This window comes from Gambusia affinis, linkage group LG02, assembly GCF_019740435.1.
Source record: "Gambusia affinis linkage group LG02, SWU_Gaff_1.0, whole genome shotgun sequence".
Lineage (NCBI taxonomy): Eukaryota > Metazoa > Chordata > Actinopteri > Cyprinodontiformes > Poeciliidae > Gambusia > Gambusia affinis.
Window position 1 is genome coordinate 27,829,311 of NC_057869.1, and position 19,215 is coordinate 27,848,525.

Below are 19,215 nucleotides of genomic sequence, written 5' to 3' on the forward strand. Positions count from 1 at the left end.
CGCATACCCAGCCATTTGCCAAACAAACAACACGGTCAATTCAAAACTGTATGGAAAATAAATACATTTTGGATTAATGGTAAAAAAAAAAAATAAAAAAGAACTTCTTTGTAAGTGGTTTCTACTCAGAACTTCTCAAAGGACAATTTTTGCTTCATCTTGTTCAAATTTTGCAAAAACAGAACAAAAGTATTTTAAGCACTTTTGATATCCAATTATTATGTTAATCTAAAAAATAATCAATGGATTAGCTCTACATTGTATTAACATTCAGTCCAGCAGAAAGCCCTGAGCTTTTGACATGATGATGTTAGAAGTACTATTAGCTACAGATGCATCCTTTGCTACAAACAAACATAGCATACGGTAAAGCAACGGGCAGTAAAATGTTTAGTTAGTTATCTAAAATAGGAATTGAATTGTTTATCTGTTGCTAATGTTTTATAAAATAAGCTGAAGTGATAAACGGATACAGTGACGAGAGAAATCATTGCACACTATGAGAAGCCATTATCCTGCAGTCTGTGTGCACTGTACTCGGACCTTTAGTATGTACTGTGTAACGCTGACCTTTGTGTTTGAGCTTAAAATTCCTGTCCCAGGCCCAGCCTCGCTTTCCCTCAAATCTCCTGGCTACCTTTTGCCTTCTTTCCATCCTCCACTCCTTGTTTCTTTTCCACACAGCCGTGGATGCTACGGTGTGGGAGAGGGGGGGGGAAAAAAAGTGATAACAGTAGGGAAAGGAGTAAGAGGGGGAGAGGGAGCATTCATGCATTAAGTTATTTTTTAAATGACGGCGACAGGCTGAAGGGAGGAGGAGCAAATAGAATTGTTTCAGGACGGAGGAGAGGCGGGTTCGCCACTCTCCTGACCGCCTCGCTCTCCTCAGCCATTGGTTGGGGCGGGGGGAGCCCCTAACTCCGCTAATGGGTGACCCCTCTCTCCTTTGGTTTCCGAAGCAGCCATGACAGCTGTCATCATTAAGCACGTCAAAACCTGCCAGAGTGCGTTCATCCCTCATCCGTCCAGATCGGAGAACCCCTCAAGGCAAACAAAAAATATCTTCAGAACAGGGTGAATCAAAAAGTATGTTCCAAGAGAACCATTTAATCTCCACTGTACCATCCCTTTGGAGGGAAAATGTGACTCCAGCATGTTTTAAAATAAAACACGACTGGTGGCAGCCAAAGTAAAAACGAAGGAGAGGAGTGAAGGCGTTAATTGCGTCACAAGAAGCCACTGGATTCAATTAAAGTGCTAATAGGAGGAACTGAGCCTGTTTGTGCTCTGTGAGCGTCTGCTTGTCAGCAGCCGAGCATCTGAAATATGAAGTGTTACAGATCGCTGGCGGGTTTGTGGAAGAGCTGCTGCCTTGGTGGCTCATGAAGAATGTGCATGGGTAAAAGGAAACAGGTGTTTGGGCTTTTTAGCTCAGCTCTGGCAGAGGAGCGTTTTATGTGTAAGTGATGCATAATAAACCATTCAAATGTGACGTTTGCTCAAGGTATTTGTCGTTGTGGTCTGATGTAGAGGGCTTTACAGAGAGACTTTCCAGTTTCAATTTACTGAACAAAACTATAAATTTGGTTCTGTAACTGATGTAAAGCACTTTGAAATGCCTTGCTGCTGAAATGTGCTATACAAATAAAATTTGATTGATTGATTGATTGATGAAAATGCTGGTTATTTCAGGAAAATATGCGGTCAAAAACAAAAAGACGTTGAGGTAACTTAAGCGGGCCAAGAATTTACATGGTGTTGTGTTTAAGAATGTTAGAGGGATTCTCCTGAACTGTGAATTATTATTTCTTTAACTGACTGTAAATCACCAGCTGTCTTTTCTTCAGTCTCGTCCTACAACTGGATTCAAGTAAAAGACATTAAAACATATTTCTTGAAATGGAGGCATTTAAAAAAAAATAAAATAAAAAAAAAGGGTGAAAAAGGTAACACTCCAACTCACCCAGACTTGGTTCAGACGTCAACATTAGTTTATGATGGGCGTGCTGTGGTGGCGTAGAGGATAGCGCGACCCACATTTGGAGGGCTTGAGTCCTCGATGCGGCCGTCGCGGGTTCGATTCCCGGTCCCAGCGACATTTGCCGCATGTCTTCCCCCCCCTCCCTCCCTCTTTCCTGTCAGCCTACTGTCATAAGGGACACTAGAGCCCACAAAAAGACCCCCTGGAGGGGAAAAAAAACAAACAAAAAAACAACAACATTAGTTTATGATGCTTTTACGTAGGAACAGGGGGACGTTGGAGTGCAAAGAGCTTGAACTCAATGGAGTGGAGAACTGAACAGATATCCAGGAAACGGGTTGCTTTTCCAGCTGCTGACGTAACTGCAGGACGTGTCTGTCAAGATGTCAGATGAAAGCTCTGCTGTTCCTCATCCTAATGAGGAGGAGGAAGAGAAAAGAGGCGGCTAAGAGGATGGACATTCCAACAAACCTTACATCTGGTGGACTCGTCTGAGACTCGTCCAATTCTTGTTAGATAAGTTGAATTATTGGTCTGTTGAAGATCATGACGACTGGTTTCATCATTTTCCTCCTCATATTCATGCAGGTGTTGGTAAAGAAAGTGGGCTTTTTAGGCTGTCTGTGTTTGACTACAACATCAATTTGAACTATACCTAAATGTTTTATTTAGCACTATCAGAGGTGGAGTCCAAAGACATTTGTAGTCATCATATTAGCAAATCTCTTTAAGAAGTCAACAGTCTTGTTTGTTGATAAGATCATTTCCTGTGAGGTTGCAGAAGTTCCCAAAGCCAAATGTTTCTGCTTTATTTGCTCTTTACTTAAAAAAAAGTACTTCAATCAGGCCAATTTCCAAAGCTAAATGTGTTGTAGCCACTTCTGTGTTATAGTTCTCTCTTTTCTCTTTGAAAATATCCTCACATGTCTCTGTTTTATGTTTGAATCTTTTTACTTTCGCCAGAGACATTCTACACCAGCTGTGTCCATTTTTTGTGTGACTGTGACCCAGTAACCTTTGGATGCCATCATCTTTTTTTCAGTATGCAACAGCTCCCCCCGCCCCACCCTCCACCCTGTCCCACAGACATAAATTCATAGAGACACAGACATCTCTAGAAGGTCTCACCCATCTCCGTCTGAGATCCAAAACCCACACAAGAATCCTTTTCAAATCCTCTATAATTCGGCCTGTCACCATAACAAATTTTGTTGGGCCATAAATTGTCCCAGAGATTATTGCAATAAATGATATTGTTGTTTTGAGTCCATATTCAATTAATATAGTAACAATAATAATAATAATGGTTTATTAATGCAGGTATACTCATTCAAAAATAAAAACAACTTCAATTTCTAAAGAACATTTAACACCGGAGCTGGAAATCCTTTTAGATATCTAAAATAAAACAACTGAAACAACAATAAATAAAATGGGCTGTAAAATCTCAGTAACCAAAATTACGTTTCAAAAAATAAGAATCATTCAGCTTAGACGGGGAAAAGAGACAAAATGGCAGGTGGTGTCAAAAGTTTGCAGCATTTCTCAAAATGTTTGCCTGAATGAAAATAATTGCTCTCATTTTACTTTATCACGCAGTTGATTGATTTATTGCTTGTTGTGATGGGCTTATCTGTAATGTTCTTGAGAAATCTACATATGCCAAAGAGTGTTGCATTCGGTTACTTGACTGAAAATGGGGAAAGTTTGAAGAGTTTGTCTCAAATGTTGCTTTTGGTGTCTTATTACATCAACATTTCCAATCCAACGCTCATTTCTACTAAAGGCCCATCTAAAAATAGATTTTTATGAGTTCAGGATGGCCAGCTTCTGAATGCCTTTTATTAATGTGTTCTTAATTTCATCCGTCTTTCCACATGCTCCTCCCGTGGACCTCGACATTCCCAACATCACCAGAAATCAGTCCAAGGTAACGGCGCACACCAACACACAGGCGTTTCTCACCCGATTCCAGTGTCGTGAATCATCTCTGTGTCTAACAAAGGCACCGCTGTTCAACTTCTGCTAGGTTCAAGAGCTGTGTGGAAACATACAGGCAATGAAACAAAGAACAAAAGGAAATAAAAAAAAAAGTAGCAGTTTTAAAGTGCCTTTTTTGTTTTGTTTAGCTTAGTTTTTTTTTTTTGTTTGTTTTTTCTACTTTGAAACATTGAGCGTTGCCGGTTGCTTCACATCTCAGCATGTCAGTGTTTCCAGGATTTATGTTTTTTTTTTCCCCTCATTCAGCAGAAATATTGGTGCACTGCTTTGCAACATGACATATGAGTGTTGCACCCGGATCATACTACTGAAAGATTTCCTGAAATGAAATGAAAGTCATAGCAGTTTATGTTTTTTATCACTTTAAATTGAACTGAAGCAAATATCAACATTGGTAAAACACAAGTAGAACTAAGTTGCATCTAAATGATGTTGCTAAGAATCTTTATTTGAAGGGGGCAGCATTATGTAAAAATGTTTTTGAGCTTTACATCATGTTTCAATACTATTCCCTCATCTAAAACATAACTAGAGTGCTGCTTTTGTTTTTTCATGCATGTTTGATGATTCCTTTAATCTTCGTTCAGCTGTGCAAAACACCTGGTTGGACTTAGCTCCGCCTTCAAGGCGCAGCTCCTCCTCGGAGCTGCAGTTTCCAAGCTTCCGTCTCACAGAGTAGTCACTCCCTCCTGACTCCCCCCCTCGGCTCCTTCAGACTAGCCAGCATCAATTAGCAAACACCTGGTGGAACTGCGCGTTGGCTGAGCTCATCATACGAGCTGCTTCTCAGTGCAACGCTGGTAAAAAATATTGTTAGAGTTAGAAGAGGTGAGATGTTGTGTTGACTTCCTGAAGGTGGCGTTTCAGAAATAGCTGGAGCTTTTAAAGAGACAGAGGCCCAATTTCAAGGCGTTAAATCAGGAAGTCAAATTTCTTTTACATCATATTTTATATAGACAATAACTTTTTAACAGAAGTTAACAGTTACTTATGCTATGAAAAGCTTCTATGTGCCTAGAAAATGCATAATACTGCCCCCTACATATCTGTAGAAATGGACTTCCAGAGCATCCTTTCTTTTCTGAACATGTCAAAGTCTGAGTCAAAGAAAAAGTTCTGCTAAGGGCAGAAATGAAAAAAGTCTATTTAAAAACCTGAAACAGATACCACCTGATGATTCACACTCCTGTAGTTGGACTGTAAAGTCCACCTCAGAGGATTTTACTGAATTTTGAAAGTGATACAAATTGAAGGTAAAAAGCTTTACCACAAAAAGTTTTGCAACGTTGCAGAGCACAAACCTGGTTCTCTGATAGTCACTCCCAGCTACACAATTCCAGCTACATGAAAAGCTTACCCTACAATTCAGATCGGCATGTCTGATAGCTGCTCTTTAACTTTTGAAGTCCTCTGGGTAGCTGCCAGATTTCTTAATGACCAATACCTCTGCTGTTTCCTCTGTTTCCTTCAGGTTTTCGCCTATGACTATTGCTTCTGGTCCATGGATGAAACGGATAAGGAGAAATTTGCAGGTCAGTTTGTTATTGGCGTCTTTAAGATTTCATCACAGGAATTCACACACTTTAATTTAAACACCTAAACGTACGAAGTGAAGCTTGGGCCTGACCTCCTTGCAGGTCAGGAGGTGGTTTTCCAGTGCCTTGGGGAAAGTCTTCTCCACAACGCCTTCCAGGGCTACAATGCCTGTATATTTGCCTATGGACAAACTGGTAATTCACCAACTCTGGCTTCTACATATATATATATATATATATATATCTGTAAACATTATTTCACATCTTGTTTTGCGTGTTGTATAAGGGGTGCATGTGATGTTCTCTTGACTGATGACTTAATTTCTATTTTCTCGTAGATAAAGCAGTAGAAAAAAAATGGCGCCGGTGACGCCTTTGCATGCCTGTAACGTTTGTTTCAGGGTCAGGGAAGTCGTACACCATGATGGGCTCTGGTGACCAGCCTGGGCTGATTCCTCGACTCTGCAGCGCTTTGTTTGAGCGAACCAAGGAGGAGCAGCGGGAGCAGGAGAGCTTCACCGTAGAGGTGTCCTACATGGAGATCTACAACGAGAAGGTCCGAGATCTGCTCGACCCGAAGGGGTAGGACCGCCCGCCGAACGTCCAGCGCAAACTCAATATCAGAGTTTGTGTCCTGTCTGTAGTGTAGAGTCTCTCTGTTAAAGCTGTAATCTCCCACTCAGTCAAATGCTTGTTTTATACAATAAAACTGGTCAACAGCCAAAAAAAATAAATAAAAAAAATCATCTGTGGTTTTTAACCCTTTTAGGGCCATTTTGATGAGCTGAATCCAAACATCACATTGGTTTTGCTCAATCAGGTCAACTCTCTGAACTATGGAGCAACATCAGCTTCAAAATGCATGACTTGTTCTCACGTGTGGATCGGTTCGCTGATGATCTGGATCAATGAGTGACGAGCAGGAGGAGAGGCTCCATCAGGACAGAAAAGAGACGGAGAATTTTACACAGGGAAGACGTGATGTTCAATTTACACGTACTTACCCGTATCAGTCTTTATTGTTCAATTTGCAGAAATCCAAGTTTGTAGCATTTAATTAATACACTACTAGAAAACATTAGTTTTTTTTCTCCTAAAACCTTTTTTGGATGAGAATTAACAGAAGTGAACTGATAATGTCACAAAAATGTCATCAATTTAGTCAGAACATCAAATTAGAATAAAAACCTGACCTGATTGAGAAAAATCTTGTCAATTTTGGATTAAGCGGTGAAAAATAGTTCTAATTTAGTTGAAAAAACGTAAACAACTTATAAAAAATATTTTTTTGTAACCCAGTGCTAATCAGTCCATCCAGGGAACTGCGATCACCACTGCAAATTCACTCATTTTTTTGTATGTTTTGTGCAGCCGTGTAGTCCTGTATTTCCTTCTTTTCTGACCAATCACTGCATCTTGGCAAAAATATCGACCAATCCCCTTAGCCCACTTCTTGTTCAACGTCCTGTTTCACAACGTCTCTTGAAAGCCGAACCTGCAAGATGAAAGCATGTGTGATGCTAAGCAGTAGCCTTTGTTTTTTTTTTCTTTTTTTTGCTAAAACCATTTTGAGATCTTCTGTAGGATTTACTAACAGTCGTGCATAACCGACGTGGGCTATATTGGCTATACTTCTGGGCCATTTTACCTGTACTTATTGTATTTGCGCCTTCTGTCCCCCAACTGTTGATCCATTGGTAAGATGCAGTAACGTGATTTTTTTATTTTATTTTTCCCTGAGCCATCTTTAATGCACCATGAGCGTACACATGCCGTCGCCCCGGTTACACCTTCGAATCTGATCGTCCTGGGGAGGCCTGCTGCTTAGCGGAGCTGTTCGGTCTGCATTATGTTTAGCAACTAGCCAGAGTCAAAAACCAAAACAAACTTATACGTTTTTGGTTTTTTTTCTTTCTTCCAAACAAACTGAGTAAGTGAAGTAGTGCTGCTGCATTCACATAATGTCAGCTAAATAATTGGTTAATCCATGCCAATAAATCATATTAAGCTTGTCGATAAGAATACTAATGTTATCTATTTAATTCTCTTGCTAGTTAGCAATGCTAGGAATAAATCCAGTTCTCTTTAGTTTCTGTATAGAAGTTGTGCTCATGACTTTTTTTCCACATATTTTGAAGAAATCTTTATTGTCAATATTCAGAAATGATGTTGAAAATATTGTGCAGCGTTTTGGAAAAGGCTCTACAAAATCAGAAACTTAAGGCCACAACAATCACAAAACACACCACAACATCCTCCAGGGACTGAATATCTTTTCTTTTCATTGCATTGCTTTAAAGCTCCTGTCTTTGTTTTTTATTTTCTTGCAGTTGATTAATATTCAGTCATCTTTACCAAACCTATTGAAGCTGTGGTCGAAAACACTTAAAGTTTATCGGCCAACCTGTAGTAAAGTTGTAATTATTTCAAACTCGTGGAGCTGATAAATCAGAGGAGGTTGCATTGTGATGTCTGCAGTGGTCAGCAGATAAAAAAGATTAGCAGCCTGCTCTGCAGCCACCAAAAGGCCAGTTTATGTCCAGCAGGTCAGCAGTAAATCAGGGCTTCAGGCCACCGTCTGCTGCCCCAGACACCATAACCTCTGACCCTCCCTCTGTACAAGACCTTTGACCTTGGTAAAGTGACCCAGAATGAAGCTCACCATCTGACAGCCATATGCGCCTTGGCCACAGATCCGCGAATGATGAAGTTGTCGGGAGCGTGGCAGAATTGGGGTCAGAGAGCCGTGTGCTGGTGAAGCCTGCGAGCCGAGTTCAGTGACCATCAGGAAGAGCCCGGCTGGCGCCGTCACCCCTCTCCTGACACAAAGCACCAAGAGCCAGCAGTGGCCATGTTGTCCGTCTGTCTCCTCACCCTGTTCTGTTTTGTTTTGCGTCCAGGGGCCGACAGGCGCTGAGGGTGAGGGAGCACAAAGTTTTGGGTCCCTACGTCGACGGCCTGTCACGCCTAGCCGTAGCTAGCTACAAGGTAAAGCTGTGGGTCACTCATTCTTCTGCGTCAGGCTTATTGATTTTTATCTTCTACATTTACCGTCGGCGATCACATTTCCTTCTTGAGGTTTCAGATTCCCAAAGATGCTTGGCTGCATTTTCACCCTTGCATTTCCTCTGCTGTTTTGGTTTGCATTCAAGTCGAGTTCAGCATGTTAAACGGGTTTTCTCATCCAACTGGAGTCGGTTAATTGCTTTCCTGTTACTAGTTCTGCTTGTTTACCTTCAAAACCCCGAGGGCTCTACCTCAAAATCTTACTAAGTATTTTTGGTCTAGTTTCTAGTGCAAATATCTTAGAACACTTGAAATCAGACAAAACTAACTCACAAATGTCTTTTAAGCCAGAAAAAAAGAGTATGAATTAAGTCCACAATTCCTTGATATTGATGAAAAAGTGCTAGTTCCATGACAGATTATTTCTCTCATAACACGGGAAATGTATCGTGTAATGAGTGAAATAATCTGCCAATGGAACTAGCACTTTTTCATCAGTATTAAGGAATTGTGGACTTAAACAAGCTCGGATATCTTGCTGTTAGTTAGTTTTATCTTATTTCAAGCGCACCACGATATTTGCACTAGAAACTAGACCAAAGATACTTTGTGAGATTGTTTTTAGAGGTAGGACTCTGTAAAGCACAAAGATAAAGCTTTGACATCCTTAAGGGAGAGCATTACACTGAATCCTCCAGGCTCTAATGAGCCACACTAAACACAACTTCCTGAGAATTACTAAGGAAATTTCTCAACCCACTCATAAGAGCTGAACTAACACAGAGGGATGAAATCTTATCAGGCTAGCAGGGCCTTTTATTGTGCTGTTGGTGTTTACTTTCCTTTGCCACTTTTCGACTATGAATTTTGACTTTAAACCCAGAATTTTTTCCTTTCTTTTCAGTGGCCCTGATCCTCTTCAGTGCATATTATCCTTGTTAATAAAGAGGACAAAACCTCCAGAGAAACTTGTTCTTCTGCTTTAGAAACTTTGCACTTTCCTTTAAAGGTCAATTTAATGATCAGTGTTGCATCTTTTCTGGGACAGCGGGGGAAATCCAAGCCATATGATCCAAGTTCTATGTGCAAATCCTGTCACATGATATGGGCATACAAGGAGACGAAGAAGTGACTCTAGAGTGTGTGGAAAAAAACAAAAAAAGAGAATCTAAATTAATCCGATGAATAACGTGGGCAGTCTTTAAAAACAGTTTTGCAGGGGATGCACGTGAAAAGAGGCAGTTTAAAAAAAAATTTATTTAATTTATTATAAGCAGGTTTTAACCAGTAGGATAAGAGAAAACGTATCCAAACATAACTAGGAACAAAATACTTTGCTTCCCACTACTTTTCTATTTGAAAGGCAGTGGGAAGAAGCAAAACTTATTTATTCCTCCCCATTATCTCAATTTAATGAAATATGTCATTTACTGACTCAATAATTCTCAGACATTTGTAATTAAAATCATTTCATGAAAAGACTGCTAGTGATGCTAGTGATGTTGGTAAAGCAGGTCAGCTGTGCGGAACAGTGAGAGACTCCTGCTCTACTATTTGGTGATGAATGAGACTTCAGGCACACTGTCACTCTTGAAACTCTTAGTTTGACTGCAGAAGTGGCCCAGGACAACTTTGCCTTAGTCTGTAGAATGAGTGACAGAATAAACCAGAACCTGTGCGGCAGCTTCTATGATCCAGACCTAACACTCGCGCACAGAAAATCTAATAGCTTTATAGAGCTAAGCGTAAAGTTTGCATAAATCTTTGCTGACATCTTTAATGAATTTATTTGTTTCATCAGGACATTGAGTCTCTGATGTCAGAGGGGAATAAATCTCGGACGGTCGCTGCCACAAACATGAACGAGGAGAGCAGTCGATCGCACGCCGTCTTCAACATCATCCTCACACACACACTCAAGGACCTGAAGTCTGGGGTAAGATGAAATCACACACACACACACACACACACACACACACACACACACACACACACAGAGCTGAGCAAGAGAAACTGTTAATGGATGAATTCTCCTGGAAATCTTAGTTTTGGATGAGAAAATCAATTTTAAATCAAGTTATGTGACGTTATGATCAGGAGTCACATACTGTAGATGTGACAGATCTTAAGAGACTCTTTTAACTTAAACCTTGATCAGCCGATGTTACCCTGCATCATGTGTTCATCACCTTTTTATTCAGACGCTGTTCTCTCAGTTCCTGGTTTCACGCAATTAAGAATCGGAGAATCTCTTCAGAGTTTCTCTGTCTGAGCTCGACCTGCTTTATAAAGATGGATTGATAAAAAGTCAGTTTTAATGTCCAAACTGGTAGAGTCACATCCTCAGAAATGTAAATTAAGGGAGTATCAGCTGTGTGAAGTATTGAGTCAGAGGTACTAAATATAAATGCTTATATCTGAGTGAAGTTGACCCCCCCACACACCTCCTTTAAATCTAAAAAAAATAAATGTTTGTGCAGCAAAACATTTTGTTTTTGCCACAATCATTTTAAAGATATCAATAAGTGTTTCTGGTGACCCCTGGAAACGTTTTTCCTTTTTAATTCTAAAAAGTTCTAACAACAAAACGCACGTTTTTGCTGCTCAAACGACTGATGCCTCATTTTGTTTTATTTAGCAATTGTGGACTGACATGTTGACCTTTGATGACCTCTAGAAACATTTATCAATATCTTCAAACAAAAAACCCAAAAATTTGAGAGCAATTTATTTCAAAATGAAAACACACTGACGTTTGGAGGAGTTCAAGTGGTATGAAAACTTTTTCTTCAAAAAGCCCTCAGATGCAGCCATTACTGAAAGTAGAAGTAGGAATTCAAATAATCCAATCCGCCTCAAACCTCTGGGATGAGGGTGAAGGTAGTTACCGAACGTGGTGGCGTCGGCCCCAACGGTGAGTCTCCTAGAGGAAAGACCTCAGTGACTCATTCCTCCTTTCCTCACTGACCCACTTTACTCCTCGCTCTTATTTCTGGCTCCCACCAAACCCTGTTAATAATTCACAGTCATGACTGCGGGTTTGTCAGCTGATACAGCCTGCTTTGTTTTCAATGCGCACACACACGCAGTCATTCACCAAGTTGGTCACTCATCAAGCGAGTGAGTCACTTTGCTAGCTCGTAAATCTCATTAAAACCATGGTTGTTGGTTTTGAGGCTAGAAAAAAAAAAACAATTTTAGCTTGCAGTAATGCAGCAGAAACAAAATTTTCCACACTGATTTGTCTCTTGACAACATGATACTTCACTTCCTGTTAATGTAACAGGTCATCAGTGCTCGTGTGCGCAGCACTGCAGGAGGCTGTTGTTGAAGTTGCACGTTTAAAGCCGTAACGGTTAAGAGGTAGTAAAGACCCACGACTGCTGAATGAGTCATTCCAAGAAACATCATTCGTTTCATTCAGGAAAACACTCTGTACTCTTGTTTGCACCTTGAACTTACTTACAACTTATTTGGCTGTTTGCCGTTCAGATTGCTGATGGATGCAGTGGGTGTTTAGTTACTTTTATCTCGACTGTCGATCTATTTAAAACTGCAGCCAAGTAGTTTGACACATTATCGCTACACATCCTGCCTCCTGATCTGGTTATCACCCAGTCTGGCTACAGAGTTTCTAATCATGCAAACAAAACACCACGTTGAAGATTGTCGCCACCTCGTCATTGTATCACTTGCTTGATCATGCGTCTAGATCTGAATCAAAATGGCGTAAAAGAATGTTTACTGTTGGTAAACAGCAACTCCAATATGTTCCCTCTTAGATTTTTACACCTTCAGTTCCTTTTGTATCATTTTTTCCCCTCTTTTATCCAGATGATAAGGTCTCCCTTGTTCAACAGGGAGTTTTCCTCTGGGAATGCGAAGCCGTACCCGTTTGCGGCTGATCTGTATCACGGCACCCTGGGCTGCCGGCTCTTTATCTCCCATCTTTCCGTCGTGTCTTTCCAGGAGTCGTGTTGTGTGTAAACTCGGCCTGAGATTTTCAGTGGGATGCTAGATGAAACATTTGGAAAGCGAACTCCAATGTTTAAGATAAAAGGAAGGCATAACCTTGGAGGTCCCTCACAAAGCAGTGGCGGACATGTATTTTTTACGTCGACATGACTCGGTGAAAGACAGTGTGCTTTAATGCCCTGAGCTTCCTCGGGTAAAGTAAAGTGGTTGGTTAGAGCAACATCGGTGGCGATGAGCTGACATCAGGTGTTGGTGAGGTGTTAGATTCAACCTCGTCAGCTGCTGAGCAGTCACAGATGGAGACCTGATATCCTCTCCTTTGACGGTCCTCAGAAAAATGCAGAGAGAAGCTTTACACCAGCGGCCGAGAGATGAGGACGGTACTTCTACCTGCCTGCTAGAGTTACAATGGGAGGAAAACGGAGGAAAAAGAGCCCTTTCAGCAAGAGTTTCTGACAGTTCGTTGTCTAAATATGGCGTCTGAGGAAAACACAACTTGTTTGCATTCCACAGTAAACTTTTACTGTCCGGTACTGAACTATGTTAATGCAGCTGGCAAATGCGACCCAAATATGTTTTCCTTTTTTCCTTCTCTCTCTCTCTTGCCCATAAGCGACCCATATCCGACTAAACGGCTCAATTCAGATCTTTTTACCCCCCAAAACATCTGATTTGTGCCACTTGCATTTGTGTATCTCAAAGTGCCTGCAGTCTGAACAGTCTTGTCACATTTAATCCGACTTGCACGTCATTGGCGTGAGGTGTGCACCATAATTCTGCACCAGAAGCAGCACACGCGTAACACAGTGGCTGAAAAACAGAAATCTTAATTAGGAAACTGTGAAGCAAGTTGGTCACTGAAGCACATCGCGGTCCCATCGCTCCTGGTTGCTACTAGTTGAAGCCTTTTTTTTTCTCATTAGGTTTCTTCATCTTTTAATGAATGTGTGACAATTCCGACAGCTTCTCATTGCTGAAGAAACTTTAAAAATCTATCCATAAGCAGTGACATCTGTTATTACTTCCCTAAAGAGTGTGCTGCTGTGTGACTTCTACGTTCTTCTTCTGCACATTCGAGTCGTTCAGGGGACAGAAGTCTGATTGTAGTCACATCATTCAGCACGCAAGAGAAAAGAAAATGGATTTCAGCCAAACATTGGAATTGAGCCTCATGACCTGCTGTGAGCTTAGTCTGAGAAATAAAGGTGGACGGGTGGAAGGAATTAAAGATGTCTTTGTTTATTCTGTAGACGAGTGGGGAGAAGGTGAGTCGTTTAAGTCTGGTTGACCTGGCTGGAAGTGAACGTGCAGCAAAAACTGGAGCTGCAGGAGAGCGACTGAAGGAGGGGAGCAACATCAACAAGTAAGCACAGCTCTCCAACGCGTTTCCACATGAGCCACATTTACTTCTGGAGCTGAAATCCATAAAATAAAGAAGCAATGGACATGTACTGCAAAGTGTCAAAGCATCATTAAAAAGTCTTAAATTCATGTATCTAAATTTAAGGGCTTAAAATGGCTTACCGTAAATTCATTTTAAAATGTAAGTTGGCCTTAATATGTTAATCATAGGTCTTAAATGTTGTCTTGGTAGGGCTTTTTAATCTAATATATTCTTCTTTTTTTTCTCATTGGGCATTTGAGGCTTCCGGAATCTCACTGCTAGCATACTCTTGGTAGTTAGCTAGCTAGCTTTTTTGTGTGTATAGTGGATAAATGCAAATTAATTGCGAACTAGCTGGACGAAGTTCATACGTTTATGTTCAGATACAGGTTGTTTGGTCCATTCAAAAGGGTCTTGAAAAGTCTTAAGTTTGAGTTGGTGCAACCTGCAGAAACCCTTTACTGCATATATAATCTATAATGATATATTAAGCAGTAGGTGCTTAATGAGAAGCTAACGGTCGCTAACCCTAGTATGTGTGTATTGTTTGGTGCAGGTCTCTTACTACACTTGGTCTGGTCATTTCTGCGCTAGCTGAACAGGGAACGGCGAAGAACAAGACCAAGTTTGTTCCCTACAGAGACTCGGTTCTGACTTGGCTGCTGAAGGTAAACAACGCTTTTGATTGAACTTTTCAAGCACGCTTTTGAATTTTCCACCGTTTGGACGCTTCATCTGTTTGTACTGCTTTTCCAGGACTGCCTGGGGGGCAACAGTCGCACAGCCATGGTGGCAACGGTGAGCCCGGCGGCGGACAACTACGAGGAAACCCTGTCGACGCTGCGCTACGCCGACCGAGCGAAGAACATTGTTAACCATGCCGTCGTCAACGAAGACCCCAACGCGCGCATCATCAGGGAGCTGAGGGAAGAAGTGGAGAAACTGCGAGTGCAGCTCACTCAGGCCGAGGTGAGACTTCTTCAGCAATCTAAGACAGTAAGTCATCTCTGCTTTCTGTCCGTTATCATCGGCTTCCTGTTCCGCAGTCGATGAAGGCTCCGGAGTTGAAAGAGCGCCTGGAAGAGTCTGAGAAGTTGATCCAAGAGATGACCTACACCTGGGAGGAGAAGCTCCGAAAAACCGAGGAGATCGCACAAGTAAGTGGTCGGCAACGCTACTGTGTTCAGCCGGCGTTTGAAATCAGGCTCAGTATTTTGTGTGTGTGTGTGTGTGTGTGTGTGTGTGTGCTTTCAGGAACGTCAGAAGCAGTTGGAGAGTCTGGGGATTTCCCTTCAGTCTTCAGGGATCAAAGTTGGAGATGATAAAAGTTTTCTTGTCAACCTGAACGCGGATCCCGCCCTCAATGAGCTGCTGGTGTACTACCTGAAGGTACAGACGCCTGAACATATTCCTCGTCCAGGAGGTTTCCTTGGATCACCTACATACGACAGCATAACACTGTGAATGCTGTGCCTCAGGAACACACGCGTGTGGGCTCAGCAGACTCCCAGGACATCCAGCTGTGTGGGATGGGAATCCAGGCAGAGCACTGCGTCATCGACATTACAGCAGAGACTGCCGTCATCCTCACCCCCCACCCCAACGCTCGGTGAGTAACTCTACAGGAACACGTTTCAGGCAAATGAGCTGAACTCAACTCCAAATAGCCTGAAGGGACAACCAAGATTCCCACATTAGAGTTGGAGAACAGGTCTGTACGGATCTGCATCAATGCCATACCAATAAACAGAGTCAGATCAACACTGTCACATTTTGCAGTCAGATGTAATAAAAAAATAACAAAAAAAGAGCATTTAGGTTTTAACAGAGAAATTTAATGAGACGTTGTAAGAAATGTGTGCAGCACATCCAAATTCATCTAATGAAGGATTGTTAAATCACAGCCTGCTTCCAGCTAGCACGCAGAGATAAAAGCTCACATACTGAATAAGCAGTTAATCAATTAATTGCTTGATAATTTCTATTCTAATTAATATTTTTTTGAAGGGAAGTTTTTATAGAGACATCAAAAGCCATTTTATTTTTGGTGTCACTTGTATGATTTTTGTTTTTTCTGTTTTATTTATCCTTTAGGTTGGTTGTGTTTAAGTTTGGATATTTAAAATATCTTCCAGCTCTTCTGCTTTATTTTGTTGAGTGCAAAATAAAAGTTTATTGGTCTTTGAGATGGAAAACTGGCATTATTTAGCAGCTAAACAGGGAGATTTTGAGTAAATACTGCATATGTAATTTTTTTTTTTTTTTTTTTTTGCCGATTCAGAGTTTTACAATGTAGTTGAGAATGACCAGGTTAGTGGAACGTCTCCCTGCATATATTGAAAGTATCCATGAGACCATTTGTTCTGGGTTCTCCAAGTTAATTGCTGGACGTCTCTGCTGTTTTAAATAACTTACTACATTTTGTGCTTCCTTTGTCTTTTTTTTTTTTTTTTTTTTAATGCATCGCTAAAACTAGCTAGCTGAGTCTTCAGTTAGTGTGACTGGGAAGTGTTTACTATTTGTAAATAAATGTTGTTGTTTTTGTTTTTTTGTTCTTTCCCAACTAACTACTGACTTCTTCCACTCATCAGATTTTTCTGTCACTTGTAGCCAACTTGCTGTGATACCAATAACTCCTTTTTATTTTCAGGGAAACATCAATATAAAGAATCAATAAAGAAATGTAGTTGCATGTTGCAACATCTGATATTTATTAGATAATGTTATGGGGTAGAGAAAAACCTGATTTCTAAAGGTCTTATGCATTTATTGGTGTTACAGGACGTGTGTTAATGGTTCTCCAGTAACCAGTGCTTTGCAACTTCATCACGGTGACCGAATCCTCTGGGGAAACAACCACTTCTTCAGGTAGTTTTCTCATTTCCTCATGATGAATAAACTAATTTGTGTCATCTTCTTTTTTTTGTGTCATTTACTTATTATGTTTTTAAAGCTACAATAAACCATTATACTCACTGACGCGTATTTATTTTAATTGAAGACTCAATCTAGCGAAGCGCCGTTCGCGGCCAGCGGAGGAAGAGGAGGGCGAAGGCGGCATGTTGAAGAACAGCGGCAGCAGCGAGCAGCTGGACGCCGACGGTGACACGGCCAGTGAGGTCTCCAGCGAGGTCAGCTTCTCTTACGAGTTCGCTCAGACCGAGGTCATGATGAAGGCCCTGGGCAGCAACGGTGAGAGGACCTATCAGAAAGCTGCACCGATTCCCTGCCAGGAAGACCGTTACCCCGTCTCTTCTTCTCCTTCTTCTTCTGCTCATCTGTCCTGCCTGTGCTCAGATCCCATGCAGGCGGTCCTCCAGTCTCTGGAGAGGCAACACGAGGAAGAGAAGCGGTCGGCTCTGGAGCGACAGAGGCAGATGTACGAGCAGGAGCTCCAGCAGCTGCGCAAGAAGCTCAACCCAGACCGCCTGTCCACCGGCCAGCCTGGAGGACAGACGTCTGTCCAGCCAGGGCAGGGACAGCAGTCTCACTACCGCAGCCTGGAGCGGCTCAGTGTGGGAGGGATGAGCCACTCTACCAGCGCTCAGAGCAGACTGAGGCAGTGGAGTGAAGACAGGTGTGTGTGTGGGTGTGAGAGCGTGTTTAGGGTCTGTATTTAAAAAACAGAATCGACTTATGATTAATTGTCTATTAATGGTTACTTGATTAAAATTAGTTCCAGTTCCTCAGCTAACGAGGGTTGTCCAAAGTGTGGGCTGGGGTTCCATTTTTGGCCCTTGGATTGTTTCTTTGTGTCCCTCCATCTCAGGTGGTTGATGCAGAGTAAGACTCTTATCTTTTATTAGAGTGAAATTATTACTAAGAAATTAAAATCTTATATCAAAAAAAGTTAAGTATAACACTTTCTATTTTATTATATTCTTAGATTATTATTGAGCAGGAAAGAAACTCCATTTGTTTTGGTGGTTTTAGTGCTTTTAGGAATTATATATTAATTGATATCATTAATCGATCATCCCTCCTTCCTCCTGACTGTTTTTTTAACTTGACTCTCTTCTCCCGTCCTCTCCCAGGGAGGTGGTTTTGGTGAGGAGCCTCCGGAGGCTGAGGGAGCAGATAGTGAGAGCAAACCTCCTGGTGCAGGAAGCGTGTTTCATCTCCGACGAGCTGGAGCGCCACACCGAGTACAGAGTCACCCTGCAAATCCCGTCAGACAACCTCAACGCAAACCGCAAGGTCTCGCGCTTCACAATGAACCCCTTGACCGGGCCGCGCCGACGTGCGTCTTCCTGCAGCTCGTTAATCTCGGCGTGTTTGCGTTGCAGCGGGACGCGGTGCTCAGCGAACCGGCCATTCAGGTTCGACGGCGGTGCCGAGGCAAACAGATCTGGAGCTTGGAGAAGATGGAGAACCGTCTGGTGGACATGAGAGAACTTTACCAGGAGTGGCAGGACTATCACGTCCACCACCAAGACGACCCAGTGAGTTCTCCCTACACTCTGCTAGCATTCGGGATCGGGTCATGAAAACCTTCATCAAAGACATTGTATGGAGCTCTGGTAGTGCCAAAAAAAAATTTTGTATATATGTTGGTAGCTGGCCTAAATTACTTTTTATTTTATTTTTTTACACTGGATTTCCAAAAATACACATCAGCTGGAGTAAAATTTAGCAATTACTTGTCGTTTTATAATAATTTGAAAAAATAAATAAATAGGGATGTTTCTAAAAAGATGAAAAATAAGAAATTTTAGACATTTAAAAATACGTTAAGTTCACTAAGTTTTGTAGATGGTGCCAAAGGCAAAAGGTCTAGGGATTTTTTTCTTTATTAAAACCTGTGTTAATTTCCTTTTGTTTACCTCAACTGCAACAATCGTTGCACAGGTACAGGCGAATATATGGTTTCCAAAATTTTGTAGCTGTATTCATGATATTTGTGAAAGGTTTAAATGCAGTATAATGCAAAAAAAAATTCTGGTGAGGAACAAAGACCGCCACATTATTTTATGTTCCGTCCTCCTTTTCTCTTAAACTACAGCGGTCACTAGACTACTTACACTTCTGATTGAGTCTCCCACCTGTTAACGTATTTTTGATACCAAAATTACTGAAGTAGAAATTGTAAATGCTGAGAAAAAGTAAATTAGATTTGAGAATGTTGTTTTACTTCAGAAAGCCCTGTAGAGCCTTCGTTTTCCTCTACTCCTCCTCCTCCAGGTAATGCGTTCATACTTCCGCCGAGCCGACCCCTTCTTCGATGAGCAGGAGATTCACAGCCTGATTGGCGTCGCCAACGTTTTCCTTTCCTGTCTGTTCTACGATGTGAAGCTGCAGTACGCCGTTCCCATCATCAACCAAAAGGGAGAGGT

At 41.6% G+C, this 19,215-nt stretch overlaps 1 protein-coding gene across 5 annotated transcripts in view; it reads left to right on the forward strand.

The window, feature by feature from the left end:
* Window positions 1–19,215, forward strand: part of kif13ba (kinesin family member 13Ba) — a 47,663-nt gene that overhangs the window by 13,319 nt on the left and 15,129 nt on the right. For all 5 annotated transcript variants that reach the window (XM_044098714.1, XM_044098706.1, XM_044098723.1 and 2 more), the window contains exons 4-21: window positions 3,899–3,911; window positions 5,454–5,514; window positions 5,620–5,712; window positions 5,919–6,099; window positions 8,418–8,505; window positions 10,325–10,459; window positions 13,749–13,861; window positions 14,439–14,550; window positions 14,639–14,851; window positions 14,929–15,039; window positions 15,137–15,271; window positions 15,361–15,491; window positions 16,664–16,750; window positions 16,884–17,074; window positions 17,180–17,459; window positions 17,917–18,079; window positions 18,169–18,324; window positions 19,064–19,213. In XM_044098714.1, coding sequence (XP_043954649.1) covers window positions 3,899–3,911; window positions 5,454–5,514; window positions 5,620–5,712; window positions 5,919–6,099; window positions 8,418–8,505; window positions 10,325–10,459; window positions 13,749–13,861; window positions 14,439–14,550; window positions 14,639–14,851; window positions 14,929–15,039; window positions 15,137–15,271; window positions 15,361–15,491; window positions 16,664–16,750; window positions 16,884–17,074; window positions 17,180–17,459; window positions 17,917–18,079; window positions 18,169–18,324; window positions 19,064–19,213 — 2,413 coding nt within the window. The remainder of the gene's footprint in view (window positions 1–3,898; window positions 3,912–5,453; window positions 5,515–5,619; window positions 5,713–5,918; window positions 6,100–8,417; window positions 8,506–10,324; window positions 10,460–13,748; window positions 13,862–14,438; window positions 14,551–14,638; window positions 14,852–14,928; window positions 15,040–15,136; window positions 15,272–15,360; window positions 15,492–16,663; window positions 16,751–16,883; window positions 17,075–17,179; window positions 17,460–17,916; window positions 18,080–18,168; window positions 18,325–19,063; window positions 19,214–19,215) is intronic.